The 26,768-nt window shown below is 36.5% G+C and overlaps 1 protein-coding gene across 1 annotated transcript in view; it reads left to right on the top strand.

Annotated features, from left to right (window-relative positions):
* The window catches only part of LOC122401173 (muscarinic acetylcholine receptor gar-2), a 40,635-nt gene extending 14,118 nt beyond the window's left edge, over window positions 1–26,517 (top strand). The window contains exons 2-5 of the mRNA XM_043403137.1: window positions 1,650–1,830; window positions 21,702–21,904; window positions 22,428–22,622; window positions 24,275–26,517. Coding sequence (XP_043259072.1) covers window positions 1,733–1,830; window positions 21,702–21,904; window positions 22,428–22,622; window positions 24,275–26,517 — 2,739 coding nt within the window. The 5' untranslated portion in view covers window positions 1,650–1,732. The remainder of the gene's footprint in view (window positions 1–1,649; window positions 1,831–21,701; window positions 21,905–22,427; window positions 22,623–24,274) is intronic.
* Window positions 26,518–26,768: the final 251 nt, after the last annotated feature.

Below are 26,768 nucleotides of genomic sequence, written 5' to 3'. Positions count from 1 at the left end.
GTTCAAGTACTATGAAATAGCAATAACGAAAAAAATAAATCTAGTACATACCATGTTACTAAAAGAGAAATATATATTTTTTTCGTTTTTCATCATGCAAATACTAGTTTCAAACACAAGTGAAATCATAGCAATTTAATCGTGCGACATGCGAGACACGTTTTGCAATTCATTCTTTTGACCTTCATAATTTTATTGCTGCAAAAAAGAATTTACCGTCGAGCACGGATACTTATACATTGAATTATGCTGAACGTACCTAAGCAGGAAATTATTAGCGCTTCCTAAAATCGTCTCAATTTTAAATTAATTACATTAGCTTTATTATACCTGGACAACTAACCGATAATCTATATATTGAAGTTGTTTGTTTTGTGATTTACAATCTCGAAATTGCGCAATTTTAATTAAATTTAATGTTTAAATGAAAAGCAATCATGTATGCTTTTCTGCTATTCGATATCATGCAGTCTGCTTTAGGTGATATTTTGATTAAATATGATTATTTGTATTCGGTGCAACTTCACGATCAGTTTATGAAACTTACTTAATTGGTATTCAACGTTCGTTAGAGTACCCATTCATTTCTCGTATTCGCGAAAATTTTCTCAATATCTTAATGTTTTCTTCCAACAAAATTATCTAATGCTGACAATATAACTTTTAAAACACAAATCTTAAATTCCTAATAAAAATAATAGTACATGAGTGTTTTAACTTCACATATCACAATTTATGTGTTAATATTAAAGAAATTCAAAAGAAAATAATTTGAACAACTATTTAAGAATGTATACAATATTCTCAAAACTAAGTTTTGATGGTTCTGTATGAACATATTGTTGTAACACGTAAAAAGACGATCGGTTTTGAACGATGAACATCGGTATATCGATTTGCTGTCATAACTAAATCGACCTTTCAAGCGGAAGAACATATTACAAAGAGTCTTTATTACACAGTAGAACGTTTATTGAAAAATAAACTTCAATTTTCGAAGAATTTTAGATAACTGATTACAATGTACGAAAATTGTAACAACTTTACAATAAATTCTAGTTAAACGTTTAAATATTATACCACGCATTTCCAAAATTTGTTCACGTGGCAAATTTATTTCCATTTGGATACAAAATGAAATGCTCGAAGGGATTTTATTTTGTAATAATCCTAATTTAAACTCTCGCTGGTTTCCGCAGAAATCATCGTACCGTGCCATGAACGCAAAAAAATATTTACGTTTCCCTATTGTAGGGAGCTGGTAAGTTTGCGAACGGGACGAACGAGAGGTTTTCCATTTGCTCTATCCTCACCATTGATCACGTTTCTACGTTTAGGGTCTCGGTGATACGCGGAAAATACGGTGACGGTGACTTTAAAGTCACGATGTTAAACAATCGAACCCCGCATTCCTGTGTTTCGCAAATTTACTAGCTCTGTACAGCACACACTATGTAAATGAATTCGAATTATATAATAGTACTTTTTGCATGAGAAACGTTCTATAAATATCAAGAGTTTTGTATTTAACAATATTTCGTTTCTACTTTAACAATTTTCAAGTTTCGCGGCTAAATTTTGTGAGATTGATCAAAACAAACTCCACGTATTAATTCTGCTACAATTATGATTCGTTATACTAATTTCAGAATGCTCGAAAGATGACTGGGTATTGAGGTGAAGGTGTCAGTGACTCTGAAGGTTACTGCCACCGTGATTTTTACCTGGTGGGATGGATTTGAACGGGACAGACAATAGCCTGAACGGCACCGAAAGCAATCGTACTGCTTCGCCAGTCTTCATCATCAGTAGACATTACATGACTGAATGGTGAGTGTGTAGATTTACACTATACATAGTAATACCTCTAGTATTCCAATTAACCCTTAATATATTCAAACATATTCAGCCCTCGATTTACATGCTACTTAACGACGCGTTAAAGTGGAAATAACACAGAACGACTTCGTGTTAAGGAATTGAGTTTCAATTCAACCAAGCATATTAATACGTATGTTCATTGACACACTATTTAAGTGACAAAATAGAAATAAAGAACAAACTTTGATAAACAACTTATACCCAACTGATGAAAAGAAAAGATGGAACTTGTTTTTAAATGTTAAAAGAGTGTTTCGTGTATGAAAGTTATGTGAAACAAATATAAAAATAGATCGTTCAATTTATATTGGGAAACAAACAACCCGTCTCCCCATTTTCCGTATAAATGTCACTCACGACATATACGAAACTTTTATGGAACCAATATACCGTGTAAATCGAAGGTTAGATGTAATAATAGTTAATTAAATAATCAATTAAACAGTAAAATGATTGATAGACTCAAAGGGATGTCGAAATTCAGAATCCCACATTATTTCTGACTCCAGTTTCAAAGGAATGGAATTTGTAGTAATTATAATTAAATGCAGAATAAAACTTCTCACATCAAGTAGAAGTGGTGTGTGTATTTATGGAATAATCAGCTTCGGTGAACTACTTGGCTTACTAGCAAGTACGCAGGTAGTACTTGGTACACGCGAAATTTTCGAACTGTTTCGTGTAAGGATATGACGTTACGAAGCAATTTAGCAAATTGTACGAGGCGTTTATAAATCGAAATTACGTTTCGCAATAGTTCTCAAAGAAACGTTGACCTACATTTTTCTTGGGATTAAGTCGTTGCACTGTAAATACGGCATTAAAAATTATTAAATGAAATAAATTTTCTAATTAAATGAACCTTGCTGCTAATAAATATTAATTATTGCCATCTCAATTTGAACAAGATTTTTAATTAAATTTACAATAAGCTATCACATTTATTTCGAATACTCTGAAATTAACACAGTATATTTTAAGCAGCTTTTTTCATATTTATCTTGATTTTAACTTTTATATAAAATTAGAAATCATTCTTCGATAAAATGTTTCTGTTTTTAAAAATACTTTGAGAGGTAATTTCTTACTAAATTATTACAAGGCAAGGTAAAGTGATATTCCTAATATGTTGGACGTTTTAAATTTCACTTTTAAAATTGGAGAGACAGAATGTAAGTGACCTTTATAAGATTGTGTGTTAAGATAAGTGGTTTGTTGTTCATCTAAGTGATACTTCCTAAATTTAAGTGGCTTCTTGAAGCGATTGTCGATTCCATAAATACTCATTATTGGAGGAGTAATAACATCACGTAGGTTTCTCTTACGCGACCTATGTTAATTGTCTACGGGTACGCTCCGGAAACACCAAGGCTGAAGGAAATGAACTTTCACGAGGACCAAAACGAAGACAAAAATTGCTTGGGAGTCGTCTGGTTTCTCCTGGAGACAGCATTGTCCTTCTAGTCGCGCTTAATGAGTACCGCTATACACGGGGTAAATAGATGTTCGTTGCGTTTCATAGCTGTTAAAAGATCTCCAAGATGATGTTAGCATACTTTCTCATCCTAAAATAATGTCTCTCTGGAAATACTATGTGTACGAAGCATATGTTACGTAACAAAACAAACGAATTGTTGATAAAACAAACAGAAATATAGAAGATTTAGTAACACGCAGAGAAATTTTCGACGCTGCACAGTGTACAATTTTGTTCAAAAAATGAACAAACGGAAAGCAGTAAACTTTGTTAAAATAAAGTAATTCTTACTTTTCACCCTATAAAGTAACTTTCCTTTTCTCATTTTTTTCTCATTTTGTCTTTCTTATTTCTGTTTATGTGACATTACTCTAACATCATCCAATAAAAATATTTGTTTGGAATCGAATACAATAACATAACGCTCGCATTCCTGAATAAATTAAATCGAATTTTTCCCCGTGCTATTAATACTATAATTTTGAATTTCTCATGTTAACAGAATAAGCAAGTGGAAATTTATGTACGAAAAATTCGCTGTATTAATTCATTGTTGACAAGATACATGCACAGCTGAATTACTACCAATGTTGGCTTCAAAGGGCGGCCTCTGTGTTTTCCGATAATGCAGGCGGTGTACCTGTGAAAGGCAATTAATATCGAGAACAATTTCTTTCAACCGAGCTACCTAACCAGAATATTGTCTCCTTTTTCTAATAAATAATCGATATCCATAAAGAAAAATTTATATGTGCTACTTTAATAATGACTCTGTTTCACTTTTCGTTAAAATACCCTCAGACCGTAATTTTAGCAGGGAAAATTCCAGATTTACGTCTACCCTTTCACAGAAGAGACCCAAAACTATTTTTAATTAAACTTGCGGAACTTTGATCAAGAGATACGATTTTGATAAATTCTCCACGTGCAATTCAATAAGACCTCGATAAAATAAATTTTGGTCATCTAATGCGAAAAACTTTCAGTTCTTTGAGTCCTATCGCTGCACAAAAGCTCATCGAAAAGTGAATTGGAGACCATGGAGACACTTGGAGACCTTTTCTTGTAAGCAAAATTTAATTCACGCTGTCCACATTTTCTTTACGCGTGCTACTTGATTGTTGGTGAATCGAGACTCGTCTTTTCAACTCCCAGGGCTGTCCTGGGAGAATAGAGGAAGTACGCGGAACGGCGAGCTGGCATCCAGCAAAACCAATCTGGGGAAAATTGCACCCTTGACCTAGCCATGTTAATTCGCGTATCCCATTGAGTCGAGGCATATAGACGAGTAGGTGAGTTTCGGTTGATGGGGCGAGTTGCTCGAATGAGCGAATACATGCTCGTGCTGGTTTCATTATTTCATAAAAAGGAGAACCGATGTCGTGCAACAGGATTGCAACATGCAAGCTACGTTATGCTGTTGATCGACTGCTCGGGCACGCAATGCTGGCGAAAAATTGTGAAATTTTGCGTGTGACTATCGATAAAATACAGCAGAACCTCCATTATCAGAACGTTTTATTGTTCGGACATTGCATTTCCTGCTTTAACGAAATAAAAATACATCTAAATGTTTTCGATCATGGCATCTGGTTATCTTTAGCGACACGAAAACGATTTGATCTCATACATATTCATTTGGTAATTATACAATTAAATAATTATGTTTGAAATGAAAAATAATTCTCTTCAACGAGAACTATGACAAGTTACTAGATTAGTTGATTATTTCTTGTATCGATTCACTTTAATTAATTAAATCATCGTACAATATTTAACAAAAGAATATACTTTATAGACACTTTTAAAACAATTTATCTGTTAAACTGGGTTACAGAATTGCGATATATCATCATAGAATTCGATTAATTAAAACGATCATTTACTACATGTAAAACACAGTGATCGTATTGGGAACGGAGTGTAAACAAAACGTTTGAGGCATTCGATTTCACTCTACAAATTTGTTAATTAAAACGGGGCTTTAGCAGCCCGCATACGTTTGCAATTTTCAACAGACGATTTTGCATTCGAATGATTTCTCTGGGTTTCTGAGGGAACTTAATGGTATGTAAGCAAATAACCACTAATTTGAATTTTGTAATTTTCAATACACGTGAGAGTGAATTCTTATTAAATACTAAATTTCTTACGGCTTGATATAAATTAATAAGAAAACGTATCCAGACTACAAATTTGAGAAACCATATCTTAAAATAATTCCTAACACGATTGTTATTCCAAATGTACTATAAAAATATAAATTAATATTTATCAATGAACAATACTAAGAACAATATAATAACATTCACATAAAATCCTTTTAGCGCATAGATAAAAATCTTTTAGTATGGGTGATACATTCCGTTTCTGATTGCATACGATATGCAATGCTCGTGACACGTAAACATTTCCGTTTCGATTGGCGTATTAATCGATCCCCTTCCTCGATCACGACGCTCGTGCAGTATGGACGTTGCACAATTGCATGTGAGACCCCTAACCTCGTTTTTCCGTATTTTCGATATTGCTTACGCAGTTTGTTATCATTTCACGGACCATAAATTGCAGTACTAATACAACGTGCAACTCTATACAATCCTCTTTTTTAACGCGAAATTATATCAAGCTTGGGTACATGTTATTTGGAATAAAATAATAAACAACAATTTGAAATGATGCATTCACTTCAATTTTTATTCTACAAATAACGTAAGAAAACTTTATTTCGCGTGAGATGCAAGTAAATTATTTTGAAATAAACCAAGATTCGTTTCAAGCACTATTGTCTATCATCGAAATTAATTGAGTTATTCAAGTGGCCTGTCTTAAGTACCTCACCCTGTATAAATGACTCAAACAAGTATAGAAATAGTTACCATTGGTATTGATAAAATGTACTTGTTGACATTTCTTATGCTATCGATAAAATTCAAATCCAAGTATCATTGAAACCTCAACAAGATAACGATGTAGCTTCTTCACGATCTAGGTTGTGAATTATTCGAATAACTTTGAATAAATCTTAATCTAGATAATCGTTCGAATGTTTTCAATTATTTTTCGCGTAGTATATTTGAGCTATTTGTCACGTTTGAAAACCAGTTCTCTAATTTTATATGAATTGTTAGTCTCGATTAAAACTGGAATTATTGTTAAACAAAGAAACCTATTAAGAGAACCGTTCGTTCAGCAAGTACAATTAAAGATACAATAGGTACTCGGTAAATGCAACCTTGATAATTGCCTGAAAACCTAATCTGTTGTGTTGTGTTGTGTTGTCAAGTGGAAGGGAAAATTATATAGCAACAAGCAAAGTTGGAGATAGTAGTGACCATTCGTACTGGAGATGAACCAGATAAATGGAACTCCATCCTATTAAATTAGTTACCCCGATCGTTGTATGATCTCCATAGTTGTCTGAATTTTCAGTCCCATTTCTCTGCAGTTATCGAGATTCTATTACAGTTCATACTGCGTGAAATTCTCGACGATAAGTCGCGTCTCTTTAGGAAAACGTACCTAAACTTTCATCGTATTACTATTAAATTATTTTACATTCACTTCTGTCAAATTCAAGTCGAGCAGGAGATAATAAACCCCTACTGAATATAAAGATTACCTCCTTTGCTAAAATCTTTTCTCGATAAAATTCAGGTCAACTGATAGGATGGACGAAGTCCTTTAGTTCTTATCATATACAAGTGACGCAATTGTATACGGGTATTTGAGCATTACCATTTTATACATAGCATCGTCTGGTATCGCTGCGTCATTTCTTTCATGGCTTATTGAAATTCGATAGAATGAAACCGACGATAACCTTTGATGCGAATAATTTTCTATCTTGATACAAACACCCACGACTATTTCTAAATTTTGATCCTCGCCGCTTCGTTAGTGTGAACAGAATTTGCAAACACGAACTAGTGCAACACGAACGAGTACTGTTGCATTAAACTTCTGGCATAAAGAGGATAGATGCGTATTTCATGGTTTCTTTTTAGGATGATTGCATATGAATATTTTGAACATAAGTAATCAGCCAACGAAGAATGTATAGACTTCATATTTATATTCTGTGTGCCAAGTTTCGTAAAAGTTTTAAATTGTTAATCGAGCGATGTTTCTTGTTAGTTATCTATTTTCTACTAATTTGTGATCTACCCTCTTTAATGTACGCTTGACTTCTCACCCGCAAACAATATGTCACCCGTAAACACAGTGTCAGCATTACCCTACGAATCCTACGTCATCCTAGCTGTCATCCGTGTCTTTAATCAAAACTTCCTGAACCTTGACCTAACCTGCCATCTTTAAAATCCATTGCGTTTCCGCAGTTCAACTAGTATCTATTCATTTCTACATCGATATTCAACACAACTAGGCAACACTAGCTCATTTCTATATCGATAATGAACCGCCGTATCAGTATCAGCTCATTTCTAACCTAACATTCAACCACTGTATATTTTTCAGTCACTGTATCGACACTAGTACCAGTTTCAATTGTAGGTCAAATTTCTGTTGATCTTCCTCCATATAAAAAACGAGACCTTCGTCGCACGTGAATATAAAACTCTGAAAATTGCAAGAGCAACATATCGAAGAAATACAAGGTTGAAACATGGTAAAACTCATTGTACTTAATTTATCTCTCATAAAATCGACATACAAATTGGCACGAATCTGAAAAAGTCTTTGCAATTCCAATGGCATGCATACCATCTGCATATCACTTGCGACGTGAAAAGTACAGTGTTCCTTTCCAATGATTGAGTGTGTGTTTCTCGAGAAACTTGTTTTAATTCGTATGTAATTAAATTGCGTTCAACATTATGCAGCAAAGTACAACAACTACATTTCTGTATTTTGTACTATAGACAAATACGTGTTTCCAAATTAAGTTTAATAAATTCAGAAATAGCTACTATAGAATGAATTATGAAAATGATATAGTTTTTGAATTTTTTATGAGATAAATACGTGTATATATTAAAAAATTAAAATGGAACCTGCAGTGCCTAAATGAATTGTGTACAGCTGTCTATCGAGAAACATCCATCATTGTTTGAGTCGTATTTGTTTGTGTGAATCGTGCTTTGCATTCATAACCAATGTATAATCCCAAGACTAGCATTGAGGAATGGTTTACACGATAGCAAAGCACTCTGAACTATTACGGGGTGTTAATCAGATGTAATCCTGTCATATCATCGATCGGGGACTATTATAGTTTAATTATTGCCACACGTTTGAATCGCATTGTTCGTTTTGCTTCTGAACTGACGCTAATAGATGTCGATCGATTTGAAAAAGGACAACGAAAAGAATAAAACAAGGACGAGAATGTTCTTTTCATAGCTATATTGTTTATATCCTCTGATAAACGAGCAAAATTGTATACCAGGTGCATAGAAAAGTTATTTATGTCATACATCGGGTTATTAAAAGGATTCAAAAATCTAAATCAGTGACAAAGTGTTGAAAAAATCTACTTTTATTTTGTCTCTGAAGTTCAACATCAAAATTTGTTTTACTTCCAGATGTATGTGATACGAATTTACAGGGAATATATGGATGTAACGTAGACAGAGTAAAGAAAAATAAACAGAGCACTGGAAACCGCTGTACGTAAATTGTGACGATAGGAAACATATTGATTTTCGAATTTTCATTGCTCCGTAGAGAGTACCGAGATAAAAGTGCATTCTCTACGTTGAGCTGCATTGCTTTCAAATCTCCTTGTCAGAAATATATACTGCGCTATACATTCAGGATATGCATCGCGAATTTTACGAAATATTTAGTTTGGCCGCAGCATCTGGAAAAGCTAAGCAATTTTTATAGATGCACGCGAAATCTGAAATCTGATTCGCTGAATCAGGGTTGGGTTAGATAAGGTTAGGTTAAAAAAACCAATTTACTCAACTCTGACCTTTTAACGCCGCTCTATGTACTTCTGCATTACTCTTTTTGTTTGCACCTTTTATGCATTTATTTTTTCCGGAGTTTCCGTTGGGGAAAATTAAGTCGTCAAATGAAGTGAACAATAATCCCATGTATAGTGGCAGAAAATTACATAATTATTAAAATTGAAAACGGTTCCATCTATTAGTTAAAATTTTCTTTATGGTCAGTATTAATCTGCTATTGGAAAAAGTGGGTCAGGTTAAACTATTGCATACTAACTGTTAATTATACTTTGATCGATCAAGCCATGACTTCTAAAAATTCACGACTGTCATCGGGGAATTCGACAAGGGGACGAAATTTACGTGCTTTTACCCTAATACCACCGATAAAAGTTGTTGATTGCAGAAACTATGTACAACAGAATAATCTAGGGTAAAAGTAAACTTCATGAAATCTCTGTACTCGATGGATATAGTTTAGTAGATAGTTTCTCTCACAAAATTCTCTAGGGTTGTATGTGGGACACGTTTTCTGCTGATGCTATACTTCTCGAACTGTCGCCATCATTCTCTTCGATATGCTACCGAATCCACTCCTGTAAATCAACAGGTCTGCTGGTGGATTTTCCAGCATTCGAAACTTGTTTTCGGAAGGAAACAACATCTCGAAGGCGTTCATGTATACTCTGAAATGTGCTCTTATTTAAGAGACGTCTATTGGAAAATTCTTTCGCATACAAACGTTATGCTTCGGTTATGTGACACTCGACAAGCCTACTTCGGGCGTTTGTCGTTATTTTATTAACGTGTTCTTCTAAAATTTATGTTAACAATGATTATGTGTGCTACATTGTTGCACATTAGTTTTTTTATGAATCAGAACCAATTTAGTGTGACAGTAAGGTTGATTAATAATATCCGCTTGTCAACCGTCGGCCGATCGTCCATCGAAACATTGTTCAATGAGTTTTTCACGAAGGTATTCACATTCTCCGTCACCGTTCTGTCTGGCGCTCCCTTTGAAGAATGTTTATATGGACGGTCGGCCGATTAGTTACTTGACGGATACTCTAAAACCAGATCTTGCACGCATCTGACTACTAAAAAACGATGAAAAACATTCTATTTCGTTCGAGTTATTAAAAATCTCTCCCACAGAATGCTTAAAAGTTAAATTAATTCCGCAATAAACGTGTAGAATACTTTTCGAGAAGAAACTATTGTAATACAGTAAAGCACTTTGTTTCCCCCGTTAATTCCATTCCTTGATAAAACGTGTACACGGAAAACGCAGCAAGCAGATCTCATTTTTCACAAACTCAATTATTCCTGCCCCGCGCACTTTCTTAATTCAGGTTTCCGATAGTTTCCCGTAAATTCGCGCCTCACGAACTTGCTACAGTGTCTATGATTAATCGACGTGCAGATTGAGCAATTTATAATGTAAGGTACGTATAGGATAATGCAATTTTGAATCACTCCAGCCTCGCGACGTAGTTGCTTGCGACAGGTATTGCGCTTCGTCGGTTTGAACTCTAGTTTTTGATAGAACATAGTCAATCTGCTGACTATCGGTTGTTTATTACAGTCCAACAAGCGATGAATAGACGATACATTCATAAAAACGAAAATAATTAAGAATTTATTTTCATTTCATAGACGTCAGTGTAATTTCCAAGTGAAATGCAAATGATTTATTAGAAGGGTTGGAAAATTCCCGACAAATTCTTATATCAGGCGATACATACTTGCATGTTTTCTCGCAATCCCCTCAAGGGAAATCTTATTCTTATATTCTTCCTTCGTCACTGGATAGAGCTTTTGAAAAGGTTTCTTCTTCCCGCCCCGCTATGCACGAAATACGTAACCCATAGCTTTGGGCTGATATCAGCTGCTTTCTTCTTCGTCGCCACAGCTTCCCGTGACATCATTTCCTTAAATTCTCACCTCTCGAGGAAAATAGACCGACGGCGCAAAAAGAGCTTCTTCAGGAAGTTCGAACCCATAGGCGTAGAAAGTTCGGCCGTGCGTGAATGAAGACGCCTGCTCACTTTGTTCACTGGACAGTCGGCTGTGTCAAGGGATCTCGCGCCAATAAATATGTACTACGGTACAAAAATGATGTAACAATGTGGTTTGTTAATTTACAACTCACGCTTCACAACTTATATCGCGTTTATTTTAACATACTACGTTAATTTCTTTCGCTAACCACACAGATTTTAATGCTTTTTCTTTGGGGAACATTTTTTAGAGTTTCAAATAGTTTATTAAAAGCTTGCACTTTTTTCTAAATTGCTCCCAATGTTAATTAAATTTATTTTTAAACAAAATCATCGTAATGGACCTGTTTTTCCTACTTTTTGAAACTTTCCAATCATGTCCATTTTATTTTAATTAGAATGATATCAAAAGCAATTTCTGATCTCCATCACAATTTTGTATATATTTTGGTTTTAATTACCACGTATTTATCGTTACCACGTACTCGACGGTGAATTACACATTACGTCGCAGCCATTTTATCGAATATGGAGAACGAGTACAGAGAGCTTCGCTTTCAACGCTTGATAAAAGAAACTTTGCTCATTTGAAGCGTATAATGGATCAAGCCTTTAGCAGTTTATGAAGTTGTATTCTTCCATTCGTTTCTTCTTCGTGTTGCCCTTGTTTCGTGTTGATCTTTCATCTGTTCTCTCAGAGGATGAAATTCGGCGCAGAAGTCCGGAGATGAAAGTAGAAGTTGGCAAAAATTTTCCTGAGATTGCGCGGCGCCCGTGGTCAGAGGGATCGGTATTACGACGTGGTCACCAGTTGCTGAGAATTTGGTAACTTTAAAAACGGACGAGAATTCTTCTTTAAAGATTCTCCGAGTTTAGTAGAAAACTTCCAGCTTTTACGAGTCACAGTTTTTCGGTATATTACAAATTTCACACGACACTCTTGAGGATTTTCAGAAACGATGCTTCCAACTTTTTTACTTTTACTGTACAGTACCAAATGTGTGGATACTTTGTCGCGTTCATTAGTGTCATTTTCATTGTTTAAAAACTCAGATCGTAAAGACTTGTCTCTTTTGTAATAATAATTCTTCCAGTCTGGTACTAAATCTGCAGTTTTCAACATTGGGAAAACTAGATTTAGCAAGTGATAAGGAAATGATATGGTGGTCTCTGTGAAACTGTCAGAGGTAGAAATCCGCGCGAGGTCTTCAGTCAGATTTCGTAGCCTGGCATCGCTGTATCGCGATTCAAGGGTTGTTGGAAGCTTAATATAGGTAGAGATCAATTTAGGTTTACACTTGGACGGAGGACGGGCGTGTTCCATAAATATCAGCGTTACGGTGGTACGCTGATGGTGGTGATGTAGCAGACTCCACGGAAGGGAAGCTCAATCGCTCGAGGGAATTGAACGAACGCGTTTAATAACTCTGCTGGCATACGATCGCCTACGGCGTGACACTGAAACCATCCAACAGGCGAGTCGAGATCCTCTCGGAAAGTCGAGGGGAAATTCCCGCCAATGTTGTAATCGGTAGCCAACCTATGGTGCATTATTCAAACCGCGCAATCACTGTTCAACGATATTTCAGGATACGCCAATCCTGCGCCCCTTACGTGCAACTGGTAGCTGAGTATAAGTGCCCGAAGCGCATTTTCTCTACCCGAGAGAAATTTCAATTGCCATCCTATCCTGAATTCCTGGCTCTTTCTTGACATTTTCACGAGAAAAGATTATTATTTGTCTATAATTCTCATTTATCGTTTCTTGAGAAAATTTGTGTTGTATTGTTAAACCGAATGGACTGTTAAAAGCATATTCAAAAAATATTTAAAGAGTAAAGTTTTATCAAATTTATAGACTTTATTTCTTTTAAAATGCTTCTTGAAATATTTTCAGCGTTGTTAAATAAATAATTCGAAAGAATTAATAGCAATTTTGTGCTAGTTTTTTAAACAGCTTTGCACGCTGTAATATTTTGACGTGTTTTAAGTTACCTTCCATACTGGTAAAAATACAGTTAGGCATTGAAAACTGGTCCAAGATGGAACGTACGTTTAAGCACGTGGCATTTCTTGCCCATCCAAATACTTTACATACACTTTCAAGACACTCGTTTCCTCCATTATTCAGCTTTTAAAAGCCTCCGAGACTTGTAATATCAGGGTATTAAAGTTCTTATCAGTGGCCTATTACTCCGGTAACAGCATCCTTTATTTATATAGCCGACGATGAAACGTGTAACTCCTGATACTGACTTAGGTTTATGAATAGCCAGCGATTGCAACAGTGACGTAGCCTGGCTATTTTAATTACAATAAATTTACACAAAAAGAATTCTTCGAAGGCTCCCATGGAAAAATGTCGTTTAACATTTTTTTTCTTTTTTTCCATAAGAATCGTCCACTTTCCGACTATACCGTGAATTTCGATCCCCATAGGTTATTTTAAACAAACAATATAAACCTATTAATAACTAAATAAATAACCAAATTATCCAAAATAAAAGTTATTTGTTCTTTTTAGATTTTTGACATCAATTGATTTTAACTAATTACGAGATACTGTAATAAACAGTTATTCACGCTAGATTATGTATTTATTTAAACTTTTCAGCCTTTGTAAATAATATTTCACGTATTATTTGAAATAACAAAGCTGTTCAAATTAATAGGGACGCATTTTATTTACAAGCGCCAACGGCGAGTAGAAATAAGTAAAAATATCGAGAAGTGGTCAGGCGCGCTAGTCAAGTAGAAATGTCGAGATATGGTCAGACGCTCGAGAAGAATTTTCAAAACTGATTTTCTCGAAAACAAAGCCTGGTACGTAAAAATTTTATTTTACATTTTCGACTTACTTTTACACGAGGTTCGTCTTACTTTTACGATATTATAGCGATTTCCAATACACACTCTACATTCCCCCCATCTGTGTGTTCGCGTGATTTCACGATGTATACGTACCAATCAGTGATTTCTGCCATCTGTTGACACACGGCAATCAAGCATGCGTAATACAACGCTACGTCTCTATTCTGTTGTTCCGTTTCTGTGTATTGCTATTTGTCTCTCTGCTTCATGCCGAGGCAGAGACCGATAATTAAGTGATGCGCAGAAACGCTTCTGACAGGGAACATTACGTTGTCATCGCTTAGATGAAACATTTCATCCATAAACATATGTATGCGTATACGTTTCATCTCCATACGTCACTAACAAAAGTATGCGTATCAATTTCCAGCAATTATGCGTGCATTTTCCTGTCTTAAGTGGAAGTTCCATTGTTATTATAGCAGTTTGAAAGGTTATGACTTAGGTATTTTCTAATGAACGTGAATTTCTAATTCTTTGTGCGTGTCCAAAATTAGCGTTTAAATATTATTATGATTAGATGAATATTCATTGGACGATACAGAATATAATAATAAGCAGCTTATCAAATTGTTCTGTATGGTCCAATAAATACATAATCTAATAACAAATTATCAGTAATAACTAGAAGGATAATAAATTTATTGAACATGTGTTTTAGAAATTATTATGATTACTTGCAATATTAACAGATTTAACGTTTCGAAATAAGGAGAAGCAATGAAAAAGAAAATAATATTATATTTATTGTGACTGTTGTAGTTATAAGTTTCACTATTTTTCATTTGAAAATTAAACTAACACAGCGAGTAGAAAACAGAAAGAAAAATTAGATGAATTATCGTCGTTTTCACAAAAGTTTCTTGTCTCCTTGTTCGAGTACACAAATAACATTACGTGGCGTTAAGAAGTCGGGTTTCTAATTCATAGACAGCAAGTAGAGCCTAAATGGGCAATACAGACGGAAGGAAACGTGGTGCCTGCGAAAAAAAAGAATATCAAGCCCGAGGGAGCTCCTTGTCTTCATTCTAATCTGGCCGACATTGTCCTCAGTTTCATTCTAAGTCATTACCACCTACTTCAGCCTACTCTCAACGGAGATTTAGTATTTTGATAATATTTCTACCGGGTACACATAAATGTGGAAACAACGTTCGTAAATATGTATACACAGGATAACGATGGCGGGATGCAAGAAGTGAACTCAAATAAATGAGTGGGTGATACGAGTGGGACCACAATGCATACTTAAACGGGGTGAAACTCGTGCTACGAAACAAGTGAATATTTTTAAAAATAACGATGCATTTATGCAGTAAATTTACTTCTAATTATGCGAAGCTATTAAAAATATTTCGAGCGAAAAAATCGAAATTCATGTATTTCTGCGTTATTACTCTAAACGAAACTATAATTGTACAACAAAAACGACGATTCACTCAGCGCGTAGTCTAGATCTTGTTCGATCCGACTCTGAACTCTTCCGAGCAATAATGCGGTTTTTAAGTTGAAAATGGTGATGGCGACATTAAACGTGGATATGCAGAACTTTTAGTATGAAAGAAATCGGAAACACGAATCAGTACTGAATTTCTTTTAAGCTCACGATACTGTTTAGAAAATACCTAATATCATTAAACTAAGAAAGAAACCTTTTAGATTTTCTTAAAAAATTTTCCACAGTTCTTGATAACGAATACTTATAATAAGAATCGTGAAAGCTTAAAAACGTCAAGATTCAAGAATTAATTGACATCCGTAGCTTCGAAATGTAGAATACTTTTGAGAAACGCGGATAATTCTCAAGTTTCCATACGAGTACTCGACTAAATCTAATACTGTCGGTGCAAAATGGTCGCCTTAAGGTAAAATGACGATTTCGCCTGAACGTTCGTGACGTCATTCACTGTGACTCGATACAACGACAGAGGGAACCGCTGTTTTGGTTCATCCTCTGAACGAGCTCTGGAACTACGGACCGGTATTCACGGAATGTTGGAACGATGCCGAGTACTTGTTGCCACTGTTCTCCACATCTCGAATTCCACCCTTGGCTTCCATTCCTCGCAATTTTTCTCTCGTCGTCCGTTTCAACTCTTTCCTCTCACCCCTGTCTTCGTATCGGTTCACCTCGTTCGTTCATCCTTCCCCCTCCATCTGGCCGTATGATCATGCCATTCCACGGCGATGATCCTCGGCTCAACAGGGCTTATGCAGCAGTCACCCTTCGCCATCCTCTTGGCACACATAGATGAGGGTGTCATGCATGCATGTATCGAAGGACGGATGTTACATCCGGACAAAGAACCGTTGGCCACCGACGCTGTACTCGTATCTCGTCTTTATACGAACAAGGCTTTCCACGAAGTTAATTCACAAGCAGATCCTTTTTTAATTTAATGCAAACCCGTACGAAAATATTTCATAGCATCAAAGAATAGTAACGAACACGATTTTTCTGTGATTTTTCAAACTAAACGAACGATTATAAAACTTGCAAGTAATAAAATATTTTATAGAACAAAAATCAAAGAGAAAACTTCATTTCATGTACGAACACTTCCGTATAAAATATGCACAAGACAAAAATAAAGGCAGTATGTAGACGCTGATTCGTGTCTAGGTAGAAACATAAGCAAGACCGCCTAGTTCGAGGGCTAATTATGTGCAAAGTACAATAAAAATAAATAGGAAACACGAAGCCTCGACGAACGTATTCAGACTAATAACGAAAGTATGTACTTCATTAAATGACGTGTAAAATTATAATTCTTTAAAAAATTCGATTTTAAGAAATATTCAACGTAGTAAATGAATTCCATTACTGAACGAACAAAACACATCTGTCTAATATTAATTAGGGCATCTTTAGAAATGAAAGCACAACTTGGTTTTTATTTTAAACTCATTGTAACACACTCGTGTACAACAGAGGCTACGTATTCCTCTATAATCAAGCAATATTTTTCATATTCTCAACAGTCACTTCTTACATCCTTCCCTCTATTTCGTTTCACTCAAACCTTTTCTCGTTGAATTCTCTTTTCATCGCGAGGTATTCAAGAGGAACTGAATATCTGCCACGTGAGTGCCATTCATTCGAAAGAGAGACTCTTGCGTAAATCCTCAGTGCAGAAATGTACACTTTGTACTGTTGAATTGAACTACTGGATATGTCTTCGAGTAAGATATCACTACGTGTCAAACAACGCTCATTTTACAACTCTATATAAGACTATTAAGACGAATCGAAAGTCTCGGCCATAAATACACACTAAAATAATAAAATAACAAAATGTTTTTAAACTGTAGGAGTGAGATTTCAAAGAGAAAAGGTAATCGAGAAGATTAAACTATTCAGGGACAAATTATTTTATCTAAAATAAATATTGACTAGATATATCGTTATTTATTTAAAGTTTTAGTCGTCACGTTTGTGTTACAACATTAAAAATAAGTTAGTAATTAAATGTACACACACGTGCTAGTCTCTTCAAATAACGTTAAAAAAATATGAGAACAGTCAGTGTGAAATGAACGTCAATTTATTGACATTTAATAAGTCTAATGGATGCAGCGAGAAACTATCGAATATATTGAAAGTTATATCTAAAAAACGATGGTGATGAAGAAAACTTTTAATTTAAATTGATGGATCATTCAATTGTCATAGAGGAACGAATTTTATCCCTATAATGTTATATAAACCGTGTACAGGTAGATTTGGTTCTAAACTTTTCTTCGCGTCTGCAAATAATGGTTCATATTTACACGTGAAAAAATGGTCGACGTCCACTTCGAGCATGATAAAGTGAACAGCAATGTTACCAACGCAAATTCAACCGACCGCTTAAAGCCATTGAGGGACGAGCCCCGCCATATTTTTTAGCCATTCTACCCCGCTCTATATCAAATTTCTTTTCATTTATATGGTGCGTTCATATCAGTTTTCCACGCTTCTCTATCTCAGAGCTCGCGTTAAACTCATTTTTTACAATCTATTTACTTCCTAGCTCATATTTTCATTCATTCAACGAATATTCTTGAAGTTAAGTTTATATATACTATTAATTAATAGCGTACATATGCACTGCCATTTTAACATATTTTATATTCTAATACCTCACTAAATTTTTCTTTCCTTAAATAATTTTAACTTCTTCTTTCATGTTTCGACTTACCTAAACAAAAAAATGATTTTTGTTTAGGTAAGTCGTGAGACACTGTCAATACATGTGACATGATTCAAAAGGTTTAGGCTTCGCTACAGTCGATCTTCAGTGTTTAAATTTTTTCTTCGGGACATTGTAGGGTTTTCAAACAGTTTTTCAGGGCTGGAAGGATATTGGGACGCACAGGAATGGAAAGTTGCGAGTCCTCCCTCGCAAGGGTGTCTCTGGCAGTTCGAGTCACGGTTGAATGGCCTTGACGAGAAGGCATCACAGCTCATTAAACAAAACGGATACTTTACCTTCGTTTCGATGCACGAGTTGTGGCGACCCATCGAGCACTCTCTCCACGTCCAAAACGCTTTAGAATCTAAAACCTCCTCATTCGTCTTCCTCTTCTTCGACATTCGGTTCTAAGTAATAGTCGCACACCCCTCGAACCCGTTTAAGCATTCAGACGAGTGTCTACGGTCATTTATCTTGAATACCGTCGACAATTTTCGTCACGTAGGTTCGTGAACTGGTTTGTAATCTAGTTGGCGACAACATTATATGTGTGTCAATTTTTAGAGAAATGAATTTTGGAAAAATGGATCAACGGAGACGCACAAAATGAGAAAATGGTAGTTATCGATTCTAAACCTGACATAGGGCAGTGAATTATAGTTTGGATTTGGGCATTTTATCATCGTGGACTCTTAATAAACACACTATAAAAAGTTTCTTTGAAAAGAAAATCACTTGGACTATTGATAACCGAGATATCTCTCTCGCCATCCTGAAAAATGCATTTCCAAGAAAAACGCGTTTAGAGTTCGACTGGTATCTGCTCGAACCTATATCTGCACGCTTTATACACCGTGCACTTCAAACCTTCATAACTTTCACAATTTTTCGAGTCTGCCAAAAATCAAATATTGCCGTGTCATATAGACTCCACAAATCGATTTATGGAACAAAATTTTTCAATTCTTTGATTGGAAAAAAACGACTAACCCCTTGAAGAAGTACTGAGTGCTAAATTCCGAACGTTCAGTATATTATAAATCGTACTACTTTTAATTTCTTTCGACTACTCTTCGAATAAATTCAAAGTTAAAATAATTTTCAATCAATTTTCGTCCTCATTTTCATTTCCATGGAACTTTTCTATTCGTATTTTAAGCAGAGTTCAGCTTATCGCTAAGTTTCAGCTAATTACGGCTAGTTAGCTCTCCAGTACGTATCATTTCACTTGTAATGTAGAGCCGTAAAAACGAAATGCCGCCATAACGAGGTCAAGTATTTACGAATCATTTCACGGCGACACAGCTTGAAGAGAACGCTCGCTATAACGAGGACAAGTATTTACCCTCGAGAACATTGAAACAATGGATCTCATCTCTCTATCTTTTATTCGCATGGCTTCAATGTCTGCGCTTGTTGCGAGCCGTTCTAATAATCTTAGAGCGATTCTCATTGACTTACAAATCATTGACATCGAAGTCGTGACATCGCTAACTTCATTGATGAGAATCTGTCGAGCATCAATAGCCAACTGTATTAATAAAACGTGACTATTATTTCTGCAATATTTTTATGACGTTACAGAACCTTGTTCGGAAAATAGAAATCAATACGATGAAATATAAAAATAAGAACTGAATTTAAACAAAATGATTGATCGTAAAAGTAGGGGCCAGCTTTGTTGGGAATCAAACTGTCGTAATGATGGTATATATTTTCCAAGTAAAATGAGTCAACTAAGCTGTTTGAAGTTTCCATGGAGTTCAGTATTGTTGCAAAGTTTAGTCACCGATATGCAGACTTCAAAATAGCTGTCTCGCCTAGCCAAACGCAGAACGTTTATACTCTTAGAAGAGTTTGTTGCACAAATTAAGGCATCAACAAAAATATCTGTGAACGTTCACACGCATTCCAAGTTACACAACTTTCGGAACTATCTCGCAGAATTCAGTTTCCACCGTGTCAGAGCAAAGTTTACCAATCTTGGTATTAAGAATTTCCAACTTGGATTGTTAAATATGTTTACTAAACTTGTGTTTAACATGCATTTCGTACGCGTACTTTCCGTAATTAATTAACTATTGCGAAACAAAAGTTTCGCGAAAATTTCCAGTTTTTGACTTGGATGAGACTGGAATAACGAGGCTAATTAATATACGAGAAAAATATAAAAAGTCACGTACAAACTATTTCAGTAATTTAGTCAAACGCATGAAGCTTTACAAAGTGTACTTTTTAAGCTTAATTAAAAAAAAAGCGTTTTATGTGCACCGAATTAGGAAGCAAAGTGAAAAATATTATATCGTCGATATTCGTTAATTTAGAAGAAATTTGTTTACGAATGCCATTGTATTTTTTCTACGGACGGTATCTCTGGTGAGAAGAAATTTTTTGTTTAACTTAAATTCATGAAAGTCCGCGAAAAGGAGCGGTGGAAGTCACCTTTGTTTAATTCGTAAATGAATAATGTTGAACACATGCTCGACGAGCATAGTGAAACGAAAATGTGAAACTGGAAGGCACGTTTAACCCAGGCAGTCGCGATCGACTGACTAAATTATTTAAAAACGACTCACCCTCTTTAAGGTACGGGCCGTCGTTTCTTCCCTGCCGGCGACGGGGACGTGCAAGCGGGAAATGGATGTGGTTCCATTCATGCTTATTTCAAGCTCATTGTGCGTCGGGTGCATTCAGCCTTTGACTTGCTTCTCGTGTTGCCACTGCAGCAATGTTTCATGGAGAGCAAGAGACGTGCATGTCACTAGCTAAAATCAGGAAATACTAGTGTCACATTTTCTTTGATACTAACGAACATTACTGACGAAGCAGCGTCCTTATCATTAGTTATTTTTCCTATCATTCACTGTCATACACCACGGTACGTTAGGACGTTTTTATTGCACCACCTACCATGTGAACTTAACTGTATAAAAATTTCAGATACAGAAAAGAAATCCGAAATGGTGATTCTCTTGCGTCTCTACTCTGGTTTAATGTTTCAGCGTTGGATCCTAGGGTCGAAACGTAAAAGAAGTCTCTGATTTATTTTCTGCGCCTAGTAGAAATTGTTTTTATGAGACGAATTATCGTAAGTCTTCGGAACAAAATTATTGTAGCAATAATACGAAGACATTGTAGGATTTTCTACCTGTGTCGCGTGTTTTATCGGTGGCCCACATTAAACATTCTAGCAGTGTCTCTTTATAATCGACAGATTTCTCTCTGCTCTTATTCCATGGACAATTTTTATATTTCTTTGGTACGAATCGGGGACGACAAATAAAAATATTGTACGACAATGAAAAGAAATCGATAAGTTAATGATACTTGGTAGAGTAAGAAACTATGAATGAAGAATGAAATAAAATTTCGTTTATAGGAGACGGGAGAGGCATCGGGAGCGATTTTGTCGCATGTACAACCAGATTTTAACGGAGTGCACCCAGTTTAATGGAACATGGCCTGACCCGGATGATCCACGCTGGAATAGCGGAGAATATGTAGAACTTCTGCCAGACCTGTTTCCGACAAATAACACCAACTGTTGCTCGATAACGGGAAATACAACGGCTTTATCAACTGGTAATACTATTGAATTTTTCGCGACAGTATGATTAGCGATTAAAGAATTACGCACATTCTGTCGTCGAGGAATTGTCCTAAAACGTAACAATAAATAATTTATAAATTGTGCGATACATCGTGACTAATAAAATTGTTTATACCGAGGATAACTAAAGAAAAGCACGTTCTTTAATAAAATGCCGGAACTAATTAATTTTTCAAGAAATTTCGATTATCATGAATTAATTCTGATTACTACGGATTGCTATCTAGTTTATTATTTTTCACGTTCCACGGCATAAAATCGATTTCATAACATCATTAATAGAATACCACGAGTAGACTATTAATAATTTTAATTACGAATAATAGAAGAAAATAATAACGATATAACGTCGGACAGAAAGTACAAACACTGATGTGAAAAGATTGTTCACGCATCACGATATTAATATCAACGAATTATAAAATTTCCAATGAAATACGAAAATAAAATAGCATGTTGTAACATTTACTGATGCGATATCTATATGTTCAACAGAGGAAACTTTCACACCCGTTCTACCACCCTTCGAACTCTGGCAGTCGATACTGATTGCTCTCTCCATCGCATTATGCATACTGTTAACTGTCGGAGGTAACATTCTCGTTCTTCTGGCATTTATCGTAGATAGAGCTATCAGGCAACCGAGCAACTATTTCATTGCTTCATTAGCAGCCACTGATATGCTTATTGGTAAGTTTGTCCAATCTTTTGTGCTTGATGTCTGAATAAGAGTAAAAATATACGAAAACAAACGTACAAAATAAACTTTTCTAATTTTTATTTGTAAAAGTACTGGAATCGCGATATTTCATCGATGTAATGACAAATCCTATCCACCGAAACTAAATGGAAATACCATTCTCATAAATCAAAAGCTATTACCACCAAGTGAGGTTACCATGGCAAAATATATTAACTTAGTTTTAAAAATACGATAATACTTTTCGAATTTAATGCCCTTTCATTTTTCTTTTATAAAAGCACAACCAAAACATAGCCTTTCTCTTTGGTCCATTCTTAAGTTCGTCGTCATCTTTCTTTACTATTTCTTTTTATGTTTGAAGTTCTTCCAAGGTTTTTTCATTACTTTTAGCTCGTATGTCAGATGAATCTTCTCTAATACGTTTTTTCCTTTTCTCCTTGATTTGCTCATAGGGATTCTTCTTTAATTAAAACGTCATATAAAATAAATATAAAATTAAATTGCCATAATACGTATGTAATGGTTCTAAATTCGATTTCAATCAGAAATATTGAACAGTTATTCCAATATATTATTTTTCACAAAGGCATATATTGAAATGATTTTTCATGTATGAAAAACATCACGAACAAAATAATAATTGGAAGAAAATATTAAAATTGGGTGTTCGTTAACGTGTGTCTACCTACTTTCTTATACAGGGTGTTCGGCCATCCCTGGGAAAAAATTTTAATGGGAGATTTTAGAGGCCAAAATAAGACGAAAATCAAGAATATCAATTTGTTGATTATGGTATCGTTAAAAAGTTATTAAAAAATTTCAAATCGTTCACGGAAAAATTATTTTCGGTTGCGGGGGTTAATTACAATCATTTGTGGTGAATACATATACCCCAGAAATCCTTCGCATTTCCGAGAAAAAATTCAGGAAGGTGGACAAATTTTTCGACAAAATTAAAAATTTTTAAATTGTTCTGGGAAAATTATTTTTAGTTGCGGGGATCAATTACAATCATTATTGATGAATTCACATACCTCCGAATTCCTACGTACTTCCGAGAAAAAAATTCTATATCGAAAATATTCTGTGAGGCCGGAAATGTTTCTATAACTTTTTAACGATGCCTCAATCATCAAATTAGTATCCTTCATTTTCGCCTTATTTTAGCCTCTAGAATTTCTCATTAAAATTTCCCCAGGGGTAGCCGAACACCCTGTATATTTTGATCATAATGACGCCTTACGACCATAATAACCCCAATTGACAGCAACGAAGATTCAAATGAATCTTTTGTTTAAGTCGTTTAGAATCGTTAATTTTAATAAAAAAAATATTTATTTGTTGAAATTTCAAAGCAAGTAGATTAATCTTTAATTTAAGTCAGAACAAAGTTCACAAAAACATAATCCACAAAAACAAGCAACTAATGTATCCTACTATATTTTGTAACAGTCTCGAAGCCATAGTTATCAAACGTAATGCATTCAAGCGGCAGTTTGTTCTAATCCTGATTCTGTTCTGAGCCTATTTTAGTTCACGTTAATGTCTGTATACGCGTATATTCCCTGATGATTCACACAAAGTACATTAACAGTTTTCAGGTTGAATGGAATTTAAGCGTGATACAATTGTTGAACAGGTACCGTGTCCATGCCATTCTACACAGTATACGTACTGATGGGATACTGGAACCTCGGACCATTGCTCTGCGATTTATGGTTGTCGGTAGACTATACGGTATGTCTAGTGTCTCAATACACCGTATTATTGATCACCATCGATCGATTTTGCTCCGTAAAGATAGCGGCGCAATACCGTAGCTGGCGAACTAAGAATCGCGTGATCTGGATGGTCACGATCACTTGGATCATCCCTGCCCTACTGTTCTTTCCCAGTATATTTGGCTGGCAATACTTCATTGGTTACAGAGACTTGAGTCCTGGCCAATGCGCCGTGCAATTCCTCAAGGATCCGGTATTCAATACCGCTCTGATAATTGGCTATTATTGGACGACGCTCGTGGTTTTATTTATCCTCTACGGTTGTATATATAAAACGGCGTACGACATGCAGAAGAAAAGCGAGGCTAAACAGCGTAAAATGCAATCGATGGTCGCCCTCAGTGCTGGCGCGATGTCTGGAATGGCGGCCGGTATAGGAATGTCTAAGACGCAAAGCACCCTTTTGAGTCAAGATAAACAGAAAGTAGGCACATCGGAGGAGGATGCCGCGGAAGGCGAGGGATCGGGCCAGAAGACCTCATCGAAGACGTCCGCGACCGGGATGACCGATTCCGCGGGAAAGCAAACCTGTGCGAGCACTTTGCCCCCGGAAACTGAAAAGTCTGAACGTTCGAGTAGCCCGGTGTTCGACTCGGACGAGGAAAGCACATTCGGACCAGGTCAACATGTCTCTAACGTTAGGAAACGACCTTCTTTGGCCGATATGGTTGCTCAATCCGGTGCTCTCCAGGTTTTCGTCACTAATGGTCGCTTGAACGGGGTCGTTCCCGCGAAGGGTGATCCTTCGAGCTTGCCTGCGTCGAGAAAAATTCTGTCGGCGAGCCTGACGTGCGATATAGGCACGACGACGCAGAAGGCTCAAACACTGCCGAAGATACAAGAGCTCAGCCTTCTGGACACCGACAATCTAGCGGAACCCGACAAGTCCAGTCGGACGTTAACGCCCGAACAGTCTCTAAAGTCGAACGGGAACGGCAGTAGTCAACAGCCTGTAACCTCTGCGGAGACTTCGCCGCCCACTCATCCCAACCATTCGATCAACAGCAGCCAACAAAATATCATACCGCCGCCCACGCAATTCCAAAGTAGCCCTCCCGTGACCGATAGCCCGCTAACTTCGTCGTCCACGGACAGGCCAAAATCGTTGGTGGTGCCTCCCCAAGGTCCAGGCACCTTCGATATCTTAACCGGCTTGGACAGCGGTGATCTGAGATACATGGACGAGAGCTCGGTGATATTACCCAGCCCCTCGTGCGAAAGTCCACCGTCTTCCTTCTCGTGTAGCCTAGCCAATCCCCTCTCAACCACACCTTCGTCGCCGATTTTAGGTAACACAGCTTCCTCGTCGAACATCAATTTGCTGCAAGCTGCTCTGATCAGAGCCACGGCGCAACAAGCGGGCAACCAGCAAATAAGTATAAACAAACAGAGCCAACCGTTGCCAGCGATGTCCAACGCCTCGAGCCAAACGCATCCTCCTCGCGTATTCATCACTCAGAAGACAAACGCCGCGTCTCAGACGTCGCCCACCGTCAGCAAAGTGCACACGGAGGTCACCGTGAAGGCTCAAGATTCGAAACATCAGCCGGTGACGACGGTGGTCAGCAAGCCAGCCGTGGAATCGGTCAACGTAAGGGCGGAATCGTTCGCGGACCAGGTCACAAAGGTCACTAATCCGCCACAGAATTCGTCCTCCAGCGGCAGCGTGGTGCCCACCGCTTCCGGGACAACCGTGAACGAACACGACACGAAGAAGAAGGACGCTCGAGACAACAAGGAAGGCGGTTCCAGAAGGGACTTCGTGAAATCGATCGGGAAACGTTTGAAGAGCAAAACGCAAAGAAGAAACCCTATGGTGGGTCGACAGAAATCACGGACGGAAAACAGAGCGAGGAAGGCGTTCAGAACGATATCCTTCATCTTGGGAGCGTTTGTCGCTTGCTGGACACCTTACCACATTCTGGCGTTGGTGGAGGGATTCTGTACGAAGCCACCGTGCACGAACGAGCATCTTTTTATGTTTTCGTATTTTTTGTGCTACGCTAACAGTCCCATGAACCCGTTCTGCTACGCTCTGGCCAACCAACAGTTCAAGAAAACCTTCACGAGAATATTGAAGGGCGACTTGCACATGACGTGAACAAGAAAGAGAAGAGTTTGACGAAGTAGATGTTCGGAGATGAATGTTATGAAGAAGAAGAAGAAGGCCTTCCATAGTTGATACCGAATTATACTCATAGCGCCATGTTAATGGTGAAATTGGACAATAACGTAGTAAACAGTTGCGATACAAACGCAGAGAATCTGAGTATTGTGCGCTTTATGTATATAGGAGTAGAATGCATTGATATAGTTTTAGACTGCATTCTCGGATGTATATAATGTATATGT

This window comes from Colletes gigas, unplaced genomic scaffold (genome assembly GCF_013123115.1).
Source record: "Colletes gigas isolate AHSC1104 unplaced genomic scaffold, ASM1312311v1 Colletes_gigas_Sc00022, whole genome shotgun sequence".
Classification (NCBI taxonomy): Eukaryota; Metazoa; Arthropoda; class Insecta; order Hymenoptera; family Colletidae; genus Colletes; species Colletes gigas.
The sequence above is the reverse complement of the archived record's forward strand: the minus strand, read 5'-3'. Positions and strand labels throughout refer to the sequence as shown.